The sequence below is a fragment of the Passer domesticus genome, chromosome 2 (genome assembly GCF_036417665.1).
Source record: "Passer domesticus isolate bPasDom1 chromosome 2, bPasDom1.hap1, whole genome shotgun sequence".
In the NCBI taxonomy this organism is placed as follows: domain Eukaryota; kingdom Metazoa; phylum Chordata; class Aves; order Passeriformes; family Passeridae; genus Passer; species Passer domesticus.
The window spans coordinates 4920483-4942519 of record NC_087475.1 but is presented as its reverse complement, the minus strand read 5'-3'; the positions used below and the strand labels follow the sequence as shown (position 1 = coordinate 4942519).

General features: G+C 41.6%; 1 protein-coding gene across 8 annotated transcripts in view; it reads left to right on the top strand.

Moving 5' to 3' along the window:
• TTC3 (tetratricopeptide repeat domain 3) overlaps positions 1-21585 on the top strand; it is a 57436-nt gene extending 35851 nt beyond the window's left edge. For 5 of the 8 annotated variants that reach the window (XM_064406536.1, XM_064406529.1, XM_064406522.1 and 2 more), the window contains 25 exons: positions 1003-1129; positions 3018-3140; positions 3276-3377; positions 3738-3830; positions 4206-4270; positions 4859-4995; positions 6380-6694; positions 7630-7893; positions 8107-8153; positions 9131-9187; positions 10188-10264; positions 10373-10525; positions 10696-11536; positions 12760-12825; positions 13265-13414; positions 13960-14099; positions 14776-14844; positions 15127-15223; positions 15614-15714; positions 16206-16299; positions 16829-16927; positions 18481-18872; positions 19354-19465; positions 19554-19727; positions 19918-21585. In XM_064406536.1, coding sequence (XP_064262606.1) covers positions 1003-1129; positions 3018-3140; positions 3276-3377; positions 3738-3830; positions 4206-4270; positions 4859-4995; positions 6380-6694; positions 7630-7893; positions 8107-8153; positions 9131-9187; positions 10188-10264; positions 10373-10525; positions 10696-11536; positions 12760-12825; positions 13265-13414; positions 13960-14099; positions 14776-14844; positions 15127-15223; positions 15614-15714; positions 16206-16299; positions 16829-16927; positions 18481-18872; positions 19354-19465; positions 19554-19727; positions 19918-20367 — 4345 coding nt within the window. In that variant the 3' untranslated portion in view covers positions 20368-21585. The remainder of the gene's footprint in view (positions 1-1002; positions 1130-3017; positions 3141-3275; positions 3378-3737; positions 3831-4205; positions 4271-4858; positions 4996-6379; positions 6695-7629; positions 7894-8106; positions 8154-9130; positions 9188-10187; positions 10265-10372; positions 10526-10695; positions 11537-12759; positions 12826-13264; positions 13415-13959; positions 14100-14775; positions 14845-15126; positions 15224-15613; positions 15715-16205; positions 16300-16828; positions 16928-18480; positions 18873-19353; positions 19466-19553; positions 19728-19917) is intronic. The other 3 variants (XM_064406551.1, XM_064406545.1, XM_064406513.1) reach the window with 2 other exon arrangements.
• The last annotated feature ends 452 nt before the right edge of the window (positions 21586-22037 follow it).

Here is a 22037-nt window from a genome sequence, read left to right as displayed (position 1 = left end):
TTCTAGCAAGTTTTCAACATTTTCTACAAATCCATTTCCCACCTGTGGCCAGCCAGGCTCCTCCAGGCAGAGCCATTCCCACTCTGAGCTCAGGGAAAAGCCAAAGCAGAATGCTGTGTCCCCTCCCTGTCCCCTTATCCTGAATTCCCATGGATCCCTTGGGAGGACAGGCTCATCCCTGCCTGCCTCCCTTCCTGCCTCACACCTGGAGGCTTTTACCTCCAAGATAACCAGAAAATTGAAATGTTGGAACCCTGCATGCTGAGAATTTTAAACTTTCTGTGCTGAAAGACACAGACCCTCAACGCTGCATTTAACCTAAAGCCATAGAGAAGACTTCCAAAACTAATGAATAACACTATAATTACAAGTGTGGAGTTTAATTAGAAGTGTGTGATGGCACAAGGTAGAAAACTTAAGAGTTGAAAGTTTTAGAATATAGTAATATATGCAGAAGAAGATAAAAGTTTTAAAGCAGAAGCTAATCCTTCTTCTTTACCATGTTCTTTTCCTTCTCCTCCTTCTCCTCCTCCTTCCTTCTTCTCCTTCTCCTTTTTTATTTCTTCACCTTCTTCACAAGTTTAAGTAGTATTATGTGCTTAGATAAAAAAGTCCACATTATAAGACAGGAATAATTATTTATTAATTTCAAAGTAAAAATAATTTACATGTCATTTCTTAATTAGATAATTTAACCTTAAAAGACCTTATAGAAAAAAATAAAATTAACCATTTTGTAACTTATTAGTAAAATACTATAGAACGCACAGCTTACACTACTATAAACAAAAATAATAAACATTAAATACCATCTCAAGCACTTCAATCCCAACCCTAACAAAAAGAAACCCCAAAAACCAGCATTTAATGAGCCAGCTGATCTCTCATCCCCCGTCCTCTCAGTCACCACTGTTTGCTCCTGGCAGGATAAAATTAATGGTGGAAATTTCAGGAAGTTGCTCCCAGGGGATCTGAGTGTGTTTGACCTGTTCCAAACTCCAGGTTTGCTCATGCCCTCGACCAATTCCTGAGGTCAAAGCTGATGATTGATTTCAAGATTTCCCCTGGAGTTTTAACCTGGCCAGGAACAACTCAGGTCATCGAGGAGACACGAATAGAGAATTTACAGGTATGTTTAAAAAAACAAAACAAAACAAAAAAAAAAAAAATAGGAAGTTGTCCTGCTCCTCCCTGCCAAGATCCAGGGGAGATGTGGGTTAAAAAAAGGATGGGGAGCAGCAGGGCAGGGCTTGGGTCAGGCTCTGAGACCTCAAAGTGAGCTGGCTGAGCTGGCAGGACACAGAGGCGGAAACTTCTGTTGGGTAAATTCCAGTTCTCCTTCTTCCACAGTGGGAATTGTGCAGTTTCCACAGGCCAGTGGGTTTGGAGAGCAAGCTTTGTTTGAGCTCACATGGTGTAGCCATCTTTCATTTATCATTTTTTATCATTTTTCCTATCATTTTCCATTTATCTATTTTTTATTATTTATCAGAAGTGTCCAAGCAGGGCCTGGGTGTGGCACTCAGTGACAAGTTGGGGATGTGTCACAGGCTGGATTTTGGAGCTCTTTTCCAGCCCCAATGATTTTGGGATAATGTTTGATTCTTTTCCTTGCACGCTCCCAAACTTTGAAGTGTGAACATGGAACAGAATTCTGGGGAGAACCAGTTAAAAATCTGAGCTGGCAAAACCAAGAAGTTTTAAATTTAAAACCAAAACAGGAGCTTTTGACCACATAGTTCATGGATAAAACATTGGGATTTATGTGGTAAAATTCCCTGTTTGACTGGAAAAACCTGGCACCAGGAGCTGCTCTGCACAGAAGCATTTTTAACACAGCTGAACTGGGGAGGTTTTTCAGTCGGCCAAACTCCCCAGACCTGCAGAGTTTGTGGTAGAAACAGCATTTCTGAGCTTTTTCCTGCTAAAAACCACCCTCAGGATTTCTCAGAGACAATCTGGATCCATCCATCCATGGCCTGGGACATTGGACAGTGCAGATACTTGCCAGGATTCATCAGGGCTCTGTTCTTGGTGGTGTTAAATTGATCTGGGCTCACTTCTGATGCCTTGTGCAGGCTGACCCAGAGCAGAGGCTGGACAGAGCTAAAGAATAAAGCAGGGATTGATGAAAAGGCCTCCATGGATCCACCTTGGGCAGCACCAGAGCCCAGCCAGGGCTGCACCCAGGATGAACCCAAATGGTCCCAAAATGCACGAGCGCTGCCGGGGTCTCTCCCTGGGCTCAGCTCTGCTCCATGTGCACATTGCAGTTCAGTGTCCAACCCCAGCTGCAGCCCCTGCAGTCCCATCCTGCTTGTTTTTCTCTCTGCAGCCCACGGGCTTTGTGCTCCTGGGCTGAGATTTGGATCATTTGTCCTTGGTGCCCAGCTGGAGCAGGAATTGTTTTGTCTCCCTGCTCTGTGCACAGAGCTCACCATCCCATAATGTGAAGCCCAGACTCACACACTAAAGCAGCACAGAATGTGAAAAATAGAAAAGCTCAAACCTGAGGCATCAGTTCCAGCCCTGATTTCACATGGAGCCACTCTGGTGTCTTTCCCTCAGAAATTATCCTGGGAGACCTCTCTGGTTCCTCAGGGCCAGCTCTGACCTTGGCCCTTAGCCCAGGTGCCAGGTGAGACACTCTGGAAATCCTCAGAAATGACAAAAAACCCCATTTCTGCCCCATAATGTCTTTAATCATTTGGACAATGACAAAACCCTTTGGAATGGGGCAGGATGTGGGACACTGGCCCAGGACAAACCTGCATTTTTCTGGGTGTTTGAGGCTGTGAGCACTCAGCTGCCAGCACTTCAAGCAACCCCTGGAATATTTTGGCCATAAAAGGCCAACCTTGCCTGGCTTTCACTAGAAAAGAGGTGGATTTTTGGGATTAGTCACTGCTTTGCCTAGAGGGATGTGTTTCACTGCAGTCCCCAGGAGTTTGTGAGTAGAAGTTGAATCTTTTCCTGGTTCTGTGCACTTTTAACTCTGATAATTCTGTGTTTTCCAGATGGCTTTAAAGAATTATATTGAGGAATGTAAATTCCCTCCAGAGCCAGATGCTGTTTGTCGATATCAGCAGTGCCATGGCTACTCCAAAATCCAAATATATTTTACAGACCCAGACTTTAAGGTAAATTTTCAGTTGAGAAAGGTTTGAGGAGTAAAACCTGATGCATTTTCTGCTCCTTTTTATATGATGTGCTGAGCTGAGCACTGCTTTTTGTTGTGGTTTTATGTAAAAATGTTCCCTTTTTGCCATTTTTAGGGTTTTATACGTGTTATTTGCTGTCAGCAGTGCAGAGTGGAATTCCACATCAGCTGCTGGAAAAAGCTGAAAACATCAAGCTACAGTGATAAAAATGATAAGGTGAGGCCTTTGCCAGACTGGAATTTTAAATTTTTTTAAGATCATAGCATTGAGGTATGTCAAGGAATTCCACAAAATTCAACAGCCAGGGTAAAATGAAGGGAAATCTGGAACTCCTGAAATTATTCTGGAAGTTGACTCTTGGGTGTGAAGTTGGAGGGAGTAAAAGAATAAAAGATGCCAGAGATTTTCCATGATTTTTGATTTTCAGCCCTTCCCAGGTCAGCATCCAGGATGAGTTTGGGACTGTGCTTCCTTTAATTGCTTTGGTCACCTCAAATTGAGGAATTAATTTGTGCAGGGCTGTAAATGATGTGGAGATTTAAATGCCTTTGTTGTGTGTGTCCTTTTCTCCTGCAGGATTTCCTTAAGGAAATGTGTTTTACTCCTGATTGTAAAGGCCTTATTTCAAAAATAGCTATTTTCAATTCTTCTGGGCTGGTAAAATGTGAAGTAAGTATGGTCATGTTTTATATTAAATTAATTAGAATATTAAGGGGGATAAAGGGAAGTGAGAACGTAACTGCAAAAAAACAGTTGTGCTGCATTAACAGAACGTGGGGATTATTTAGGAATATGAATTTCCTGTTCCAGTGGAGCAGGAATTGCCCTATGGTGTTGGTCAGGTTGTCATGGATGGGAATAGAATTCAATGAATTCAGTAATCCTTCAGGAATAGCTCCCCAGAGGCCCAGGAAAATTGAGAATTCTCTCCAGATTATGAGTTCTCCCCAGGGCAAATATTGACCTGAGAGAAGTAGAAATTATTGTGGGGTTTCTTGTGTCATAACCCAAATTTAATTCCTGTCTTATCCCTTATTTTGGTAGTTTGAACAAAAAATCCCAAAACTCAAGGAACCACCAAGGGTCTGTATAAAACAGAAATGTTCAAGGTAAGATTTGTCCTGTTTGAATCGATTTGAGAGCAAAGCAGGAGGGATTTTCATGCCTTTTTTTACAAATATTTTGGAAAGTTTTCCTTGCCCTTGATAAACAAAAAAGTCTGGTAAAATCCATTATAATCCAATGGTAAGAGCATTTCAGTTGTTCCACAGAATTTATTTTGTGTGAATGTTTAGAAAGTGTAAATATAAATGTATTTTGTGCTGCTGCTGTAGTTACTGATACCCAGACATTTGACATAACTGAGTTGGCAGTTTTTTGGTCAAGTAACCTTTAAATAATGAGGAATCAAGCTGAGATGACAAACAAAACAGGTTTTTAAAAAGGAAAGGAATAAAATGTTAATATTTGGTTGAAAATGCTGAGTGATAAATTAAGAATAAGAGTATTGAAGCCAATCCTAAATTTAGACATCTTTAATGGGAGTAAAAGTTGTTACATCTTGAGGAAATCAACATTTTATGAAGTTTTGTGGTCTCTGCTTCTAAATGAAGACCACCTTTATTCCATTTGTACTTTCCAGTGTGATATTTGCACCTCAATTAACGTTTGGCTGGCTGCTGAATTGCTTTTTGCAGTCTTAGGAAGATAAAAATGAAGCAAGAAAAGAAACAGTGGCGAAAACGAGCGCGCGAAGAGGCCAGGAATTGTGCCAGGACAAAAACTGAGGAAATTCAGGAGGGAAATGACCAATCCCAGTTCAGCCAGCACAGGGGTGGGTGAAAATGGGGATTTTGGGGTGATTTTTCCACGGGAAGGGTGGGCACTGGAGTGGGAGGTTGGGGATCCCATCCCTGGGGTGTCCAAGGAAGGAGGTGGTGCTTGGAGCTCTGGGCTGGGCCAAGGTGGGGATCAAAATCAAAGGCTGGGTTTGATGATCCTGGAGGGCTTTTCCAGCCTCACTTTTCCTGGGATTCTGGGATTCTGAGTTAGCACAAAGCAGTGGGGTCAGCATTCTGAATAACCCCAGCTCAGTCACAGCAGAATCCCAATACTGAGCATCACCCCCTGTGAAAAATCTGCATTTTTATTTCACACAAATTTTATTTTACTTCTGGTTTTATTGTCCAAACTGCTGGGGGTGTTACTGTGTGGTTTCATTGCTGTGAGGTTTCATTGCTGTGTGGTTTTATTCCTTGTAGAAAATTTTCCTTGGCTGATTCCTGCGAAATCAGCCTGGAGAGGGGAAAGGCTCCAATTCTGAGTGAACCCATTGGAAAGGGATTTCAGGAAAAGCACCTTGGGACACTGTTAGAGAAAAAAAAAAAATCAAATAATGACAGAGTGATCTTGAAAAGCACATTTCAGATGATTGGGGAAAAAATATTTCAGTCTGTGGCTTTGTGAGCATTTAAAAGCTTCAGTTTGTGCCTTGATGGATGATGGCTGCTCCACATTCCAGAGCTGGGAACTTCCCCTGCAGCTTCTCAGGGCAAATGAAAAGAGAGGGAGGATGTTTGAAAATTTTTTTTGTCTGTATTATCAACTTGGGCAATAATTAATTTATAATTTCCTAGGATTCCCTGTTAAATACTCTGGGGTGTATTTTTTTAATCCCATGCTTGGTGCTCTCTGGGTGCCTGTTCCCTGTTCAATGGCATATCCTGAAAATTTGGGAGATTTTGGCTTCCCTGTGGATTTGTAAAATCATTTATTATTATAACTTCATTCATTTCCTGTTTGTTTTGGTTTAATTCTTTGCTCTCTCCTTTTCTCTGGCTCATCTTTAGTTGTGATCCTTGGAGCCACTGCAGGTCACTGTGACCTCATCCTAAAATCTGGGCAAGGTGTTTGTGTGTTTAAACAAAAATTTAAATCAATGTTAGATCAAATTCCTAATGCTCAGGATGTGTGGGAAAAAAATAATTATTTAAATCCTGTAATTCTCAGTATAAAACAAATAATTAGAATTAAACCACTTAACCCAAATTATCTCTGCTTTTCAAGTTGGTTTCAGTTTTTAAGCTTTTTGAAGGTTTTTGAGCTTTTAAAGTTTTTAGAGCTTTTAAAAGTTGCTTTTTAAGTTGGAATTGTGGTGAGGACAATGAAATCCTGCTGGTTTTGTGCTTTTTTTAATTGCAATATTTTGACTTTTGCAGGTTCTGGCCAGGATTTATGCTCTGGGGACCAGATCCTGCAGCACATCCAGCGCAATTCCGAGCAGATCAAAGCTGCAGTCCCTGACACTCCCAAATTACTAAAGGAGTTACTGGCCTGGGGTGTGATCAGAGAGGAGGATTTCAGCTCCTATTCCCAAATGAGCAGCACTCCCCAGGAGGTGCTGGGGCAGCTGCTGAGCTCCTTAATCCAGGAGAAGGGGCGGGTGCGGAGCAGGGGCTTCCTGCACGTGCTGAGCCAGCTGGGAGAGGTGGATCCCAAAGTGCACAAGTGGCTGCAGCACCTGGATCACCTGGGTGGGTTTGGGCAGCGCGGGAAATTCTCTCTTTTCCTCGCTGAAACAGCAAAGTGAAACCTCTCCTCTTTGTCCTTTCCCTGATTTCCAGAGGGGAGCACAGCTTGGGTGGCTCAGGAGCTCAGCAGGGAAAATTCAACAATTTTTAAATGGTCTTAAGATTCCAGAATGGGCTTAAATGCTGATATTTGTAGCATTAATCTGATTTTGGAGAGTAAATAATGGTGGGGTTTTGCCATTAAGATTGGAAGTAATTTCATGTTGGTGCTCTGCAGTTTCCTGTTGGGTTTACAATGGAAAAAAGTGGAATTTTGGGGTTTAGGGTTCCTAATTTTGCTTTATCACATCCATATCCTTTCAAGAATTCTCCTTCTCCTTCTCCTTCTCCTTCTCCTTCTCCTTCTCCTTCTCCTTCTCCTTCTCCTTCTCCTTCTCCTTCTCCTTCTCCTTCTCCTTCTCCTTCTCCTTCTCCTTCTCCTTCTCCTTCTCCTTCTCCTTCTCCTTCTCCTTCTCCTTCTCCTTCTCCTTCTCCTTCTCCTTCTCCTTCTCCTTCTCCTTCTCCTTCTCCTTCTCCTTCTCCTTCTCCTTCTCCTTCTCCTTCTCCTTGTCCTTCTCCTTGTCCTTCTCCTTGTCCTTGTCCTTGTCCTTGTCCTTGTCCTTGTCCTTCTCCTTCTCCTCCTCCTCCTCCTCCTCCTCCTCCTCCTCTAGATCCAAAACTTGATATTATTATATAAATAAAACTTGGTCAGAGTAGAATTTATATCAACCCCATTCCTTGTTTTTTGTTTGTATTTCCAAGACACAAAAGCTCTCACACCATCTGTACATTGAATTTCTAGACCAAACTCTTGCCCTTTGAAGAGGAATATCACATTTTAAGCATTAAAAATTTAAAGCTGGAATGAAATATTGGGATTTTTTCCCCATCTTTTTCAGGTCTGACAGCTACAGAAAACTTTCTCCTCCAATATGGCCAAGTTCTGCAAGAGGTTGACCTTTCTATTTTAATCCCACTGTGGAACCAGAAATACGGCAGTAAATTTGATTATGTGGCAGCTGATAGTGAAAAGCAAGAAATTTGTGATTATTTCCTCACCCCTCCCCTAGAGAAATCCCGTTGTTTTATATGGCTTTTAGAAGAAAACAGAGAACATTTTCCAGACCTCCATCAAGCTTTAGATGAATTCTTTGATAAAATGGGTGAGTAGGCAAAAAGATTAAATATTTCCAGTAAAAATTCATTTTTATTGTGAATTTTTAACATTAAAGTTCTGCAGCTGCAGTTTTGGAGCTGCCTTGGTGGTGTTGGATGAAGGATTAGAGCAATAATTCCTGGGATTTCACAGTTAAATTGTAAATTAATTAAAATATTGTTGTTTCCATCAATCACCATGAATTTTATCCTTTCAACAGATGATCCAACCATTATATTAAAGAAGCAGGGGAATGAGAATTTATCAGTAAGTGAATTTCATTTCTGTTTGGCCTCAGCTCAGAAAGAACTTTTTGCTATTTTAGAAAAGGAAATATTTTGCAGCCTGGTCCTTCAGACTTATTGGAGACTTAATCTCTTGTTTTAGCTCCCTTTTCTTACATTATTTGATATTTGAATTATTTAATAATAGTTTTTCAAGTGTGCCTCATTCTGAATCCCTTTCTCATCATTAAAATCCATCCCAATTAGCAGAAACAGATTTTGGATTTCAGTTAATTCTGTGTTTGAGGCACCCTCATTTGAAGTTCTTGTCTGCAGTTAAATGTACCTTTACAAATCCAGGATTTACTTTTGATTCAGAATAAAGCTTTAAGAGTTAATTAATGTACACATTAATGCAGAATTTTTAATGTGCACGTTAATAAAATGAAGAGTTTTAAATGTACATATTGACAAAAAGCAGAATTTTAAAGTGTACACTAATAAAATGAAGACTTAAATGTACATGTTAATTAAATACAGAATTTTTAATATACATGCTAAGGAAAGGCAGAATTTCTAGTGTACATCTTAATGAAATGCAGATTTCTTTAAATCTACACATTAACTACATGCAGAATTTTAATGTACATGTTAATAAAATGCAGAATGTTTAATGTACATGTTAATGAAATGAAGATTTTTTAAAATCTATACATTAATGAAATGCAGAATTTTTAATGTGCACATGAATAAAATTCAGATTTTTAAATGTACACATAAATAAAATGCAGAACTTGTTTGCTTTTTCGTTTCATGAACTGGGGAAATCCAAGAATGAAATGAAAACCAGCACTAAAAACTGCTTTGGTTTCAGTGTTACAGCCTAAAACAGCCTGTAATTATTCTGTTCTTGTGTAATCCCAAGAATAATTTAAATTTCAGTTCCTTCGTCTTTGTCTTTCTTGGAAAACCAAAACAACATTTGCCAATCCTGTGCCTTCGTTTTATTTTCTGTTTCAGAATAATGAAATCAAAGTTAAAAACAAAAACAGGAAGAAGAATTTGAAAGATTCAAAGGTTAGTAACTTTGGAAGCTGCTAAAGCAGCTTTTACCAAGCAGATACCATTTATTTACTACCAAAAACCCACCTAAAAATTGGGAATTTTTAGAATTTCTGGCATTCAGGTGCATGGGAGCCGTTTTTGTAAAAACCTTGAGGAGATTCCTTACTGAAGTGGCTTTTTCTGAAGTAAAATTAAGCTGTTAAGACTTAAATGATACAATTTTGTTAAAATTTATCAGTATAAAAGCTATTTAAAAATTTATTTATGACTCCCTTTGGCTCTGACTGGAGGCACCTTCTAATTTGAAATTATTGTTGTGATTTTAATTTTCTATGTGGGAAGATGGGAATTCAGTGCAAAAATTCCATTTCATGCTCAGGAATGTTATTAATTATTCATTATTTTATAGATTTTATTGGAATATTATTCTGCCTGAATTTTCTGCTGCTTTTTGGAGGATTTTGCTTTATTGAAAACCTCATGCCCTCCCCTCTTTATCATTTTTCTAGAATTTCAAGAGTAATCTTCAGATTTTTTTCCTCAGGATTTATTTTTCTGAATTAGGTGCACTTATTTGTGTATTTCTAAATTATTAGATAATAAAAATAAAGACAATTAAAATGTCTATAATGGTATAGACAATAATAATCAGAGTCGCATATGGAATTAGGGATAACTCCTGCTTGTGGTAAATTTGTTACAGCCTCATATTTAAAAGAAAGTTTAATTAAATTTTGATGAAATAGTTAAAAAAAGAGGGATTTGGGGCTGAATATCCCAATTTCTTCTTTCCCAAATAAGTTCTGAAGAAGAAATTAATAACTTTAATTAAGAATTTTCTTGCTGTGGCTTAGCACTGATAATTTTACCTGGAAATTTTGCAGTTCATAATGAACACAATGAATTTAAAGAAAAAAAACCAGTGTAAATAAATTACTCCTGGTCTTTGCAGTGGATTATTTTACATGAGTTTTTGTGAGGTAAAAACTAAAAGAAATCTGTTTTTATTTAGTCTATTTTAGTATTATCCAGTGGAGTTAGTACAGCACCACGAGAAGAAGAGAAGATATTTATAGAAGAAAATAATTTGTGAGTATTTGATTCTGCTTTTGTTGCCCAAACTCCAAACTGCTGGAGAAGAATCCCTTAAAAACACCAAGGCTGGGTTAACTTGATTTTTTTTTTCTGGTTTTTAAGGTACAGAGATTTTTCAAATGAACCCTTTGTAATCCCAGAATATCTCCAGGAGCAACTGGAGGAGTTCGAAGCTCGCTATAATATTTCAAATAGTAACAATTATCAAATGAATAATAATAATAATCCAGATCCAATCTCTGAGAATTTGTATGAGTAAGTATAAATTTCTGTATTTTGGAGTTTCAGGGGGTTTAATTTTACTTCATAATTTTAATAATTTTTTGGATTAATTGGGATCCTGGTGTGTGTAACGTGACTATGAAGGAATGGATTAAAGGAATGGATTAAAAAACTTTAATTAATTATAACAATTTTTTTTAAAGTTATTTCTCTCAAATCTTGGAAGAACATGGCCCTCTGGAAATTAATAATAGATTACTGATTGGGGAATATGAAAATTTCCCTGAGGAGACTCGGAAGGTGGTGGAGGATGAAGGCGGCCTGGAGGCCTTCCTGCTGAAATCCCTTCGTTTCATCATGGTGGATAATCTGATTGGCCTGAGGAAGCACTCGGTCCTTTTCGAAGGAAATCCAAGCAGAAATGGGAATAAAAAGGAAAATCCACCTGGGGATTCCCAGGGGAATTCCTCCCACAGCAAGCTGCCCTTGAATCCCTACGCCGAGGAGTTCAAGCCTCTCTCGTACCCTGTGGCTGCCCCTGTGGCAGCAGCTCCTGATTTACCAGATTATCGCACCCAGCAGTATTTCCCCTGCTCCTTCCCTGCCTCCTGCATTCCTGGCAATCCTCTGGAAAATGAAAATGTTCATTCCATGGGAAATGAGATTGCATTTTCAGGTGTTTTACTAAAGGACTTTGAGCCTCCAGGCCCGGCTGTGTTTTTACCTCAGAGCTCCTGGGGTTATCAGTATGGAATATTGCCCCTGGCACAGCCTGGGTTTATTTATGCTGATCCTGCAGCTCATCAGGAAAATCAAGAATCAGCAATTCCAGGTGGGAAATACAGCCCTGAGGATTCTGTGCCAGCTGAAATCCAGGAATACAAAGGCCCTTGGAGCCGGTCGGAGAACTTGGATAAAAAGGATTCTGCTTTTCCAAATGGTTCAGATGAAGCTGAAGGAGGCAAATGTGTTAAAAAGGAAAAAGGAAGGAAAAATAAACCTGACATGCAGAGCAATCCTCACACAAGGATGGTGGCTGTTCAGGTAAGGAGTGGCAAAAATGCTGGAGAGATTTTATGGGCACCAGGATGAGCAGAGGGATGGAGCAGCTCTGCTGGCAGCAAAGGCTGGCACAGCTGGCATTGTTCACCTGCACAGGAGAAGCTTTGGGCTGAGCTCAGGGTGGCCTTGCAGGGCCTGCAGGAGCCCCAGGAAAGCTGGAGAGAGACAATTCCCAGGGCAGGCAGGGACAGCACACAGGGAATGGCTCCCAGTGCCAGAGGGCAGGGCTGGATGGGATCTTGGGAATGAGGAATTGTTCCCTGGCAGGGTGGGCAGGGCTGGGATGGAATTGCCAGAGCAGCTGGGGCTGCCCCTGGATCCCTGGCAGTGCCCAAGGCCAGGTTGGACACTGGGGCTGGAGCAGCCTGGCACAGTGGAAGGTGTCCCTGCACTGGGTGATTTTAAGGTCCCTTCCATGCCTAATTTGAGGTTTGCAGCTCCTTTCTCTCCCTACAAGATTCCTGCTAAAAATCCATTTTGTATCCCCAGTGTCGAGCTCTCCCATTGTTGTGTTTTCATCCCAGATTTACAGATTCCAGGCCCAGTTAATGAAGTAAATTTAAACCTTTCCACATATCAGGGGTGGCACTGGATGAGTTTTAAGGTCCCTTCCAACCCAAACCATTCCATGATTTCTGAGAACTTTCTGTTTCTGTGATTACACATTTTTCGTTTGTAATTCTTCAGAGCTGCTCACTGAATTTTGTTGTTCCTGAAGTTTTTGCAGCTCTTTTTTCCCCTGGGTATCACACAGGGAACTGCTGCACAGAAGTTTCAGCTTTCACTTTAGAGAGGAAGCAAAGTCATTCTGTGTTATTTTTCTCCTTTTGTGATGAGTTCAGGGATTTATTTTCACTTCCACAACATTTGAGGATTTGGATTTGTGGAGGAGGTTCAGGGGGAACCTTCTCATTCTCTACCACTCCCTGACAGGAGGGTGAGACACTTCATTTTTCAGATTTTTAGAGCATAGCTTTGTTTAAAGACCCACAGAACTCCCTGGAGTTGCTCATGTCAATGAAATCAGGAAAAGAAAAAATAAATCCCTTTCAGAAACACCTCCACAATGTTTTCCTACATCATTTCTAGGCCTGGATTAGAGTTGGATTTATAAAACCCTCAGTGAGGTACAGAAGCTCCAGACCAGACCAGCTCATCTATGAACAGAGATTTTTAATCAAATTCTAATATTTTTTGTGTTCTAGGTAAATCAGGAAGTTGCTGATAGGGAAACCAATACTTTGCCTTTCCATCCATTTGAAAATCAACAAGTAAGTGACCTGCATCCTGGTTTACATTTCTCATGAGGGAGGTTAAAGGAATGCCCAAAAACTGGACAGTGAAGAAATGAAAACTCTCTGAAAACAACAGGTTTTTACAGATACTTTGAATTTTGGGTTGTTTGGCTGTTTTTGTGTTCTGTGATGTTCTTGGAAACATCACCCAGCCTCACAAGGAAGTGATTTTTGAGCTTTGCTCTGATATTTGATATTCTGATTGTTTTATTCTAAGCTATTCAGATGTTGAATGTTTGAGGTATTTCCTCACCCAAAACCTGGATTTAAATATTCAATTTGGGCATAGAGACAGTTCAGAGTGGTGTTAGTGGCAGCTTTATGTCTGTACCGAGAGATAAAAGTGAGAAAATGTGACCTTTGAACTGGGAGCAGGCATCAGTCAACCTGGTTTTTGTAACTGATTCATTTCCAGGGAGATATCCTCCGTATGGAAAAGGAGCACCAGGTATTGCAAGAACAACTCAGAGAAGCAGAGGAGAAATTTGAGCAGTCACAGAGCAGGAACTTGGAGGAAATTGCTGCTTTGGAAGAGCTCCTGAAAAAAAGTATTGAAAAGACTGAGGTAAAGGTTTCCCCCTGGATCAGAGGTTGTGGAATTCCCGGATCCCTGAAGTGTCCAAGGAGCCTGGGGCAGCCCAGGCTGGTGGGAGATGTCCTTCCCACCCCAGCCATTCCCTGGCTGATCCCTGATTTGGGGTTTGTAACAGCAATTAGGAATTTATTTTGTAGATACAAGGTGATTCTTGGGAGAGTACTTAGGGGTGTTAATTTAAATTAAATTAAATTTGTTAAAATGTGTGAGAAATCACTGTGATGTTTGGTTTTGTGTTTAGTATGTTCGTAATATGAACTGTTTTACTGAGGTGTGTTATTGTTTATTATGTTTTATCTAAAGGATATTAGGTATTGGCTTAAAACCCCTAAAAGGTATTTTTTGTATATATCTTGTTTATTTGTATTTTTTGGTAATGTAATAGTAAAAATTGTTGGGTTTATTGAGTTACTGTTGGAGTATTGTAAGTAAGAGTCAAGTATCCTCAGTCTGCTCCAACTTCTGTCTGAATAAACCACAGTTTTCAGAAATGAAGTTTTCTTTTCTGCCTTCAGGTGTCCCAGAATGAACTGAAATGGTTCCACCGAGACTCAGAAGCACAAATGAAGAAATGGCAGCAGGAGAAGAAAGAAAATAGAGAGACTTTAAAAGCTCTGAAGGGCACAGCTAAAAAGCACTCAGACACCAATGAGAGGTACAGCTGTAAATAGATTCACATCCCCTCATCCTGGCAGTCTAAACTTCAGAACTCTTTAAGGAAATTTAATCCTTGGCTGTGAAAGCAGCCAGGCATTTTCTCCCAATGTTAGGCTGGAATGTGGATATGACCCCTTTCTTATTTTGAGTTTTTTGGCAAATTGCAGGTAAACATCTAAAATAGCTTTTAAATAACTGATGAAACTGATTTAGCAATAATTCTCCTGAGCAGATTTGACAATTCCTACTGTATTTTAATGTCCTCTTAGTTTATAGAGCCCAGACTTTGGTCCTTGAATGGCTTTGTTTTATCTTTAGTCTTAAGTACTTTGGGCCAAATCTCTCCTGAAAAATCATCAGCCTGGTTTTATCTCAATCACTGCTTTATTAGCAATAAATGTAAATGTATTTAGAATAGAATCCCTGAGTAGTTTGGACCTTAAAGACCATTTATTTCCACTCCTCCCACTGTCCCAGGTTGCTCCAACCTGACCTTGGGCATTCTATAATTCCTGGGTTTTCTCTAATGGAATTTAGGTGGGAATTCCATAATTCTCAGGGATTAAACAGGATCCAAACCCTACACCTTGTCCTGGTGGTTCTAGAGGAACACAACCCATATTTGCCAACAAACCTTTCCCACAACAAGCTCAAGAAATGTTTCATTCCTGTAGGTATTTGAAGACCATTGGTGACAAGGAAAAGCAATATAATACATGTTTAAATACATTTCTGGAGACCAGGTAAAACTCATGTTCCTTCCAGCAATATTTGCATTTTTCTGCCTCACTTTGGGTAAAGATTTAGGGGAAAATCAGCACTTTAACCCATATTTCTTACTCTTAGTTTGCATTTACTTGCCCTGAATAAATATTAATATTTAGAATAAAGAAAACCATACTCATACATTTGCCTTGATTACATGACACTTGAGTAGCTTTAAAAAAACCCTAAAATGGCATAAATTTTAAATTCTGCTCTGCTGTGAATGTTACTCAAATATTTCATTTCTTTTCCTTTCACAGTAATAAATTTGCTAATGAGAAAGGCAAATTGGAAGAGCTGATAAAAAAGAGTCAAGATGAAAGCCAGGAGTGTGAGAAAAGAGCTGTTAAAGCAGAGGTACAACCAAAAAAAAAATCCTTAAAAACCTTTTGTTACAGCTGAGGATGGGGAAATGGTATCAAAGATGTTGAGTAAATATTGGAAATGCCAAGGATGGAAATTCCACTTGAAAATTCCTCACTGTAGGAACAGTGTGTGCACTTTGTATCCTCAAACTCTTATTAAATTTTAAATTCTTATTAGATTTTAATTCTTAAATTCTTATTAAACCCAGTGTAAGGTTTTATCACTTTTTTCCTTATTTGTTTAACTTGGTTTTGGTGGGTTTTTTGGGTTGGTATCTTTTTTGTGATTTTTTTTGTGGTGGAGTTTTTGGGTTTTTTTTTTTTTTCCTTGTTGTTTTGTTGTTTAAATTTTTGTTTGTTTTTGTTCTTTTTTTTCTCACAGATCTCAGTGCTCCAGACCTGGAAGGAAACTGAAATCTGGAAGCTCAGAGGCACCATTGCCAAGGCAGAAGGAAATCTCAGGATGCTGAAGGCACTGGGCAGGTACTGGGAGTTCCCACCAGGAATTCCACTGCTCCTGCTTGTTATTTACTATGTAATATTTATTTTATATTCTATAATTATATCTAATGTAGCTTTTATTTTATGTAGTTATATTGAATATATAGTATTTATATCAATAATAATAATAATAGTAGTAGTATAAAAGTGCACAGAGCTGGGGGTAAGTAATATTGCCCCAAACAAAATTCAGCTGGAAATTGAGTCTCATCCTGATCCTTGTGTCTTTCTGAGCTGGGAAAATCAGATTATCTGGGTAGTAGTAGTAATAATAATAATAAAATAATAATAATTCAGTTATTCCTGCCCAGTAGTATCCCTGGAAAAGGCTGCAGTGTAACTGATTTTAACCTGAAATCCCTTGAAAACTTGAACTGGGATTAATTATTGAGGGAGGAACTGTTGGGCCAACACCACTGGTGTTAAAAATAATGGGAATGTTGGAGTTTAACTGTAAATCCTCAATGTTCCAGCAGCTCAGCTTCAGCAGCTCCTGTGTTGAAGTCCCAGATTGAGTCCTGGGAAATATTTATTTCAAATGTCAAGAAAGAACTGGAAAAAGTCGAGGTAAAACTTCATTTCTGTCCACCAGCTTCTCAGTTGAACTCTGGAAATGAAAGCATTAAATAACTTTGCATTTGTTTTTGAAAACACCAGTAGTTTGTCCTCCAGATGCTGAGGGGAATTTTTTTAATTACAAAAGAAAGAGACAGTTCAGGGTCCAGGCTGGTAATTCATAGTGCATATATTCACTATTTTAAAAGCAAAAATCTGCTTTTTATACACTTGCTGCAAAATTGGGTCCCCACATGTGGTGGTTTTGATTTGTTAATTTGAGATTTTAAGATTTAATTTAATTTTCATTTTAATTAATTTAATTTTAAGATCACTTGCCTAGATTTTGTCCAGTTCCAAACCACGACACCATATTGACAAGTCCATTATTTTTGTTGGTGACCTTTCAAAATCCGTGGAACTTCTTACAAAAAAAAAAAAAACCAAAAAAAAACTCTGTGAGAAGCTGACTGTAAAATGTGATTTTTAATGGGGAGGGAGCTCAGGCTGATGCTGCTGAGGGTTGGTTTTCCTTCTGCAGGCTGAGTATGAAGAGAAAATCGAGCTGGTGAAGGACGGGGCCCGGGACTGCCTCAGTAAAGTGGAAGTTGAGGATTTTCCTTGGCCTCAGGGGCTTGTTGTGAGTATCCCACTGTGCTTCCACAGTGCCTGGCATTCCCCTTGGCATGGCTGGCACTGCTGGGAGGTGTCAGAGCTGTCCCTGCAGCCAGGGGTGATCCAGAGGATCAGGGGAGGGAGATGGAGCAGGGGAGGTCAGGGAGCAGCACATTCCCAGCTCCTGAGAGGGGCTCAAGCTGGAAATGACTCACTGATGGTTCTGTCCATTGTAGGCTTCCTGTAGCACCAAAATCCTGGAATTCAGCATGGTTTGGGTTGGAAGGGACCTTAAAGATCAGCCAGTTCCAAGCCTGACACCTTCCACTGTGCCAGGCTGCTCCAAGCCCCAGTGTCCAGCCTGGCCTTGACATTCCAGGGATCCAGGGCCATCCCCACCCTGCCAGGGAACAATTCCTGCCCCATGTCCCCTCCAGCCCTGCCCTCCTTCAGCTCGAGGCCATTCCCTGAGTCCTGTCGCTCCATCCCTTCTCCCAAGTGTGTCTCCAGCTCTCCTGGAGCTTCTTTAGACTGGAAGGGGCTCTCTGGAGCCTTCTCCAGCTTGAACAGCCCCAAAATCATTGGGATAAACCCCATCATGCAGAATCCCAGGATCCCTGAGGCTGGAAAAGCCCTCCCAGCCATGGAGTGCCAGCTGTGCCCCATGGCCACCTTGTCCCCAGCCCAGAGCACTCAGTGCCACCTCCAGGGGACACCTGCAGGGATGGGCACACAAAGCTCCCTGGGCAGCCCTGCCAAGGCCTGAGCACCCTTTCCATGGGGAATTCAATTTCCCAAAGGAATTCCTGCAGCACTGTGTGTCACTGACTGCAAACACCGAGCTCAGCTCCCAGCCAGGTGTGTCAGGGGGAGCAGAGCCATTTCTGGGAATGCATCTGGAGTGAGAACAGCCCCAGAAATTCTGTCCACAGACATTTTCTCACGGCCCAACAGCTCCACCAATGCTTTGTTCAAAGCAAAGCAGTTTCTTCTGACCTCTCTCATTGGTTCTTTTTAAGTTTTGGGGTTTTTTTCTCTGTTGAAAATCTTGGTTTGGAGTTTTTTTGGGGTTTTTTTGTGTTTTGTTTTGGTTTTTTTTTGTTTTTTGTTTTGTTTTGGTGGTTTTGTGGTTTTTTGGGGGGGTTTTTTTTTTTTTTCTTTGGTGTTTTTTGTTTGGTCTGACTGTAATTTAGATTCAAGGCTCTGGTCTAATATTTGAGATAGTTATTAAGTTATTACACTTCTTCTGGGCTTCTGCAAGTTCCTCTGTAACTCCTGCTCTCCTGTGCAATTCCCCACTTATTTTTAGGTCTGTCCTTTCTATTTACTGACACAGAATATGGAGACAACTTAATCACCACCAGTTTACTGGGAAAGAGAAACTTTTGTGCCTCTTGTTCTGCATTTGGAATTTATTTTTCCTGCAGTAAGACCAGAGAGCCCTGATGTCAGGGAGTTTTTAAGATAAACTCATGTCACCTTTGAGATCCTGGGCAGAGCCAAACCTGTCACCATTCCCAGTGCAAATGCTGAATTTGTTTTAATCACTGTTTCCTGTGAAATGTGTTTGTTTCCTAGACAATGCCAGGCAGACCTCCCGTGTGTGACCCTGCCATTGTCACCTGTTCCTCAGCACCTGCCCTCCCTGCATTCTCCAGTTGTGATGGAAAAGCTCCAGCCCAGCCTCCTCTCCAAGCACAGACCGGAGCCAAGGCAGCTCCTTCCACCCCTGAGGCTTCTTCTGCAGCTGGGAAAGCACAGCCCAGAGCTCCAGAGGGATCCCATTCCAATAAAATCTCACCATCCTGCCCGTCAGGCATTTCTGGAAGTACCTCCCAGCCCAACCAGACTCACCAAGATCCCTCAGCTCAGCAGCCAAGGCCTTCTGGAATTGCAAACAACAAAAAGCTTCCCAAAAAAATGGAAAATGTTTTAGCCCAGCTCCAGAGTATATTCCCAAGCCACAGCAGGTACTGGATGGAAGGAGTGCTGTGAAACAAGGACTGAACAGCCAGGGATGAAGGGCAGAAAGGATTGATTTTGTTCTGCTGACCAGGGATGGAAGAAAAGGGGGAAGGGGTTTAAACTGCCAGAGGGCAGGGCTGGATGGGATCTTGGGAATGAGGAATTGTTCCCTGGCAGGGTGGGCAGGGCTGGGATGGAATTGCCAGAGCAGCTGGGGCTGCCCCTGGATCCCTGGCAGTGCCCAAGGCCAGGTTGGCACAGTGGAAGGTGTCCCTGCCATGGCAGGGGTGGGGTGGGGATGGGATGGGATTGGATTTCAGGTCTCTCCCAAGCCATTCCATGATTCTGGTTCAGAGATTTCATCCTGGATACTGAGAGTCACTGGGAGCAGGCTCCAGTTCCTGGGAAAAGCTGCTGGGATCAAACAGGGAACTGCTGCAATGCTCTCCAGGCCCATCCCTGACCCTGCCTTTCCTGTCCCTGCAGCTCAGACCTCGTTGCCTCCATCAGGGACGTGCAGAGGAGAAACGGGAACAGCCTGAGCCCTGACAAGATCCTCAGCCAGGCCACCGAGCTCCTCCTGGACCAGCAGCTCAAGGTAGCGGGGCTGCAGCTGCTCCTCTTCCTCCCGTGGCAGGTGGAGCAGCACAGCCCCAAAACACAGCTCCTCTCTGCTCCCTGTGCAGGCAGCAGCTCCCGCAGGCAGAGCCCTGCACTCCCCGCTGCGGGGCAGGGAAGTGCCCACGGAAGGAATCAGCCCCAAAAACTCCTCCAGTAAAAACCCCTCCCAGCCAAACCTGCAGCCCTGGGGAAATGCTGGAGCTATGCCTAAAGCCAGATGGAGGAAGCAGGACAGTGCTGTAAGTTTGCTGTTTCGGTGGAGTTGTTGCCGTGTGGTCTGTACAAGACACAAGTAATCCTGGAAAAAAAAATTGCCTCGTTTATTTTGTATACAAAAGATTTGGTTGAAGTTAGTGACTTTGTTAATTGAGTGGAATGTGCTGGTTAATTGCTGATTTTTAAATATCTGAGCATTCCTCTCCTGGGCAGGCCTGCAGTGAGGATCCCTGCAGCATCTGTCACGATGAGCTGAGCAGAGACTGCTGTGAGCTCGAGTGTGGCCATCACTTCCACAGAGAGGTGAGTTCTGCTCCTCATCTCCACCTCAAAAACAACCCCTTTACCCTCCCCTTACCCTCAGTGCTTAAACAACAGGGCACAATTGCTTCTCCCAGCCTTTGCCATCCAAACTTGACCCACAGTCAGAAAGCTTTAGGTAGTTTTGAAAGTAAAGTGATTCATCAGAGTGGATTTCAGGTGATGCTTCAGAGAATGAATTTGGTTGTGATTACTCTCAGGGAATGGGTTATCCCTGAAAACTGTATTTTCCTCCTGCTAGTGGAAATTCATGAAGTAAAAAAGCCAGGATTGTGTTGGAATAACTCCACGTTTCTCCCTTTACCTTTTTTTGTTTTAATGCCGATTTGTTTCGCAGAATAAATCTGATGAGAGCAGGAGAACAGTTCCACACCACTGAAATTCGGGGGTGTAGAACCTCCCCACTAGTGCCAGTCCATCACTTTGAGCCTCCCCTGGCCTCCCCTCCCCAGCTGTGGCTGTCACCCTCTCCCTGTCCCCGCAGTGCATCCGGACGTGGCTCAAGCAGCACTCCAGTACCTGCCCCATGTGCCGTGTCCACGCTCTGCTGCCCGAGGACTTCCCTGAGCTTCCTGCCTGGAACAAGTCCAGCTGAGCCTGCTTCACTCCTGTTTTACTCCCCCACTGCAGAATTCAAGATGTAAAGGGGCTGCAGCACAAGCCCAGTGCTGGGGGACAGAACCCTGGGGTCATTGGCCATGGGATTTCACTCCAGGATTTCTCCTGGTTCCTGCCCGAAGCTGTGCAGTTCAGGGCTGGCAGCACACCACACTGCTGGATTTTTGGCTAAGGGACATTGAAAGTAGCAAATTCTTTTAGCTGAAAGGCCAGTGCATGATTCCTGTGAAGAGGGGGCTTTCCCTCGGATTTATTCCAATATCAAACAAGTAGGTGACCCAAAGGATGGACCAACAGAACTGGAAATCAAGACATGCCCTTCCTCTGGCATTGATAATCCAGGATTCCAGCCTGGTGTGGTCTTTGCAGCTCCTCTCTGCAAAAAACCACAGCTGAGAATTCAAATTGTTTAAATAATGACTTTTAGTCACATTTTGAAGAAAGAATTTTAAGTTATTAATATGGATCAGTTCTTTACTCTCAAAATAAGGTTGAAATTTTAATTTCCCCCCTTGTTGAAGAGTTGTTCTGTTTAACTGGGAAGGATTTTTTTTTTAAAGATTTTTAAGTGACACTTGTTCTGTATTTTGTGCAGAAATGGTCACTTTAGTAGCAGGAGGGGCAGAATTCCAACAGCTCAGGGAATTTTCTCCCACTGTTTCCTGAGTCTGAAGTGGCCAGAGCACCTTCAACACAGACACATTTGCCCCAAACAGCCAAAAGGTGAGGACCAGAGCCTGAGAATCTTAAAATTCAGCTCAAATTTTCTGTTGTGTGAATCCAGGGAGCATCACATGGCTTAGGAGCTCTTGGCTAATTCCAGGGATCACTTGTTCCCCACACTGCTCCATCTCCTCCAGCTGAAGTTTTAAACTTCTCTCTCATTAATTACTGTATTAATTACCACTTCAATAAAAAAATAAAATTACTGCTGCAGTCAAACATGTTGTTTGTGTGTAGTATTTCTGCTCACTCTGAGTTAGGGGTGAGTAACTACTCTCTGCTGTGGGATTAAGGCCTAAAAAATCCAGCACTGGAATCCTTTTCAGCTTCCAGTAGTTTGGGGGGCTGCAGCTCTTCCCCAAATCCCCCTGCTCTCAGGGAAAAGTGCTAAGTTTCAGTAAATACCATTTTCCTCTCCCCTCCCAGACACTGAAAGGAAAAATTCAGCTTTTTCTTCCTAAAACACCAGGATCCAAACTGGAATTGCATTCTCCTGCTTGCCAATGCTGCTGGACAAACCAAAGGAAATTAATTTTCTTAATTCTGCCTTTTTAGAGGCTCATCTTTACACTTCCAATTTCTATAATATAGACTGAGCCTGCCCTTACCCCACATGGAAAATTAATGGAAAATCCACAAGTTGTGGCAGTTCCCTGAAAACAACATCAAAA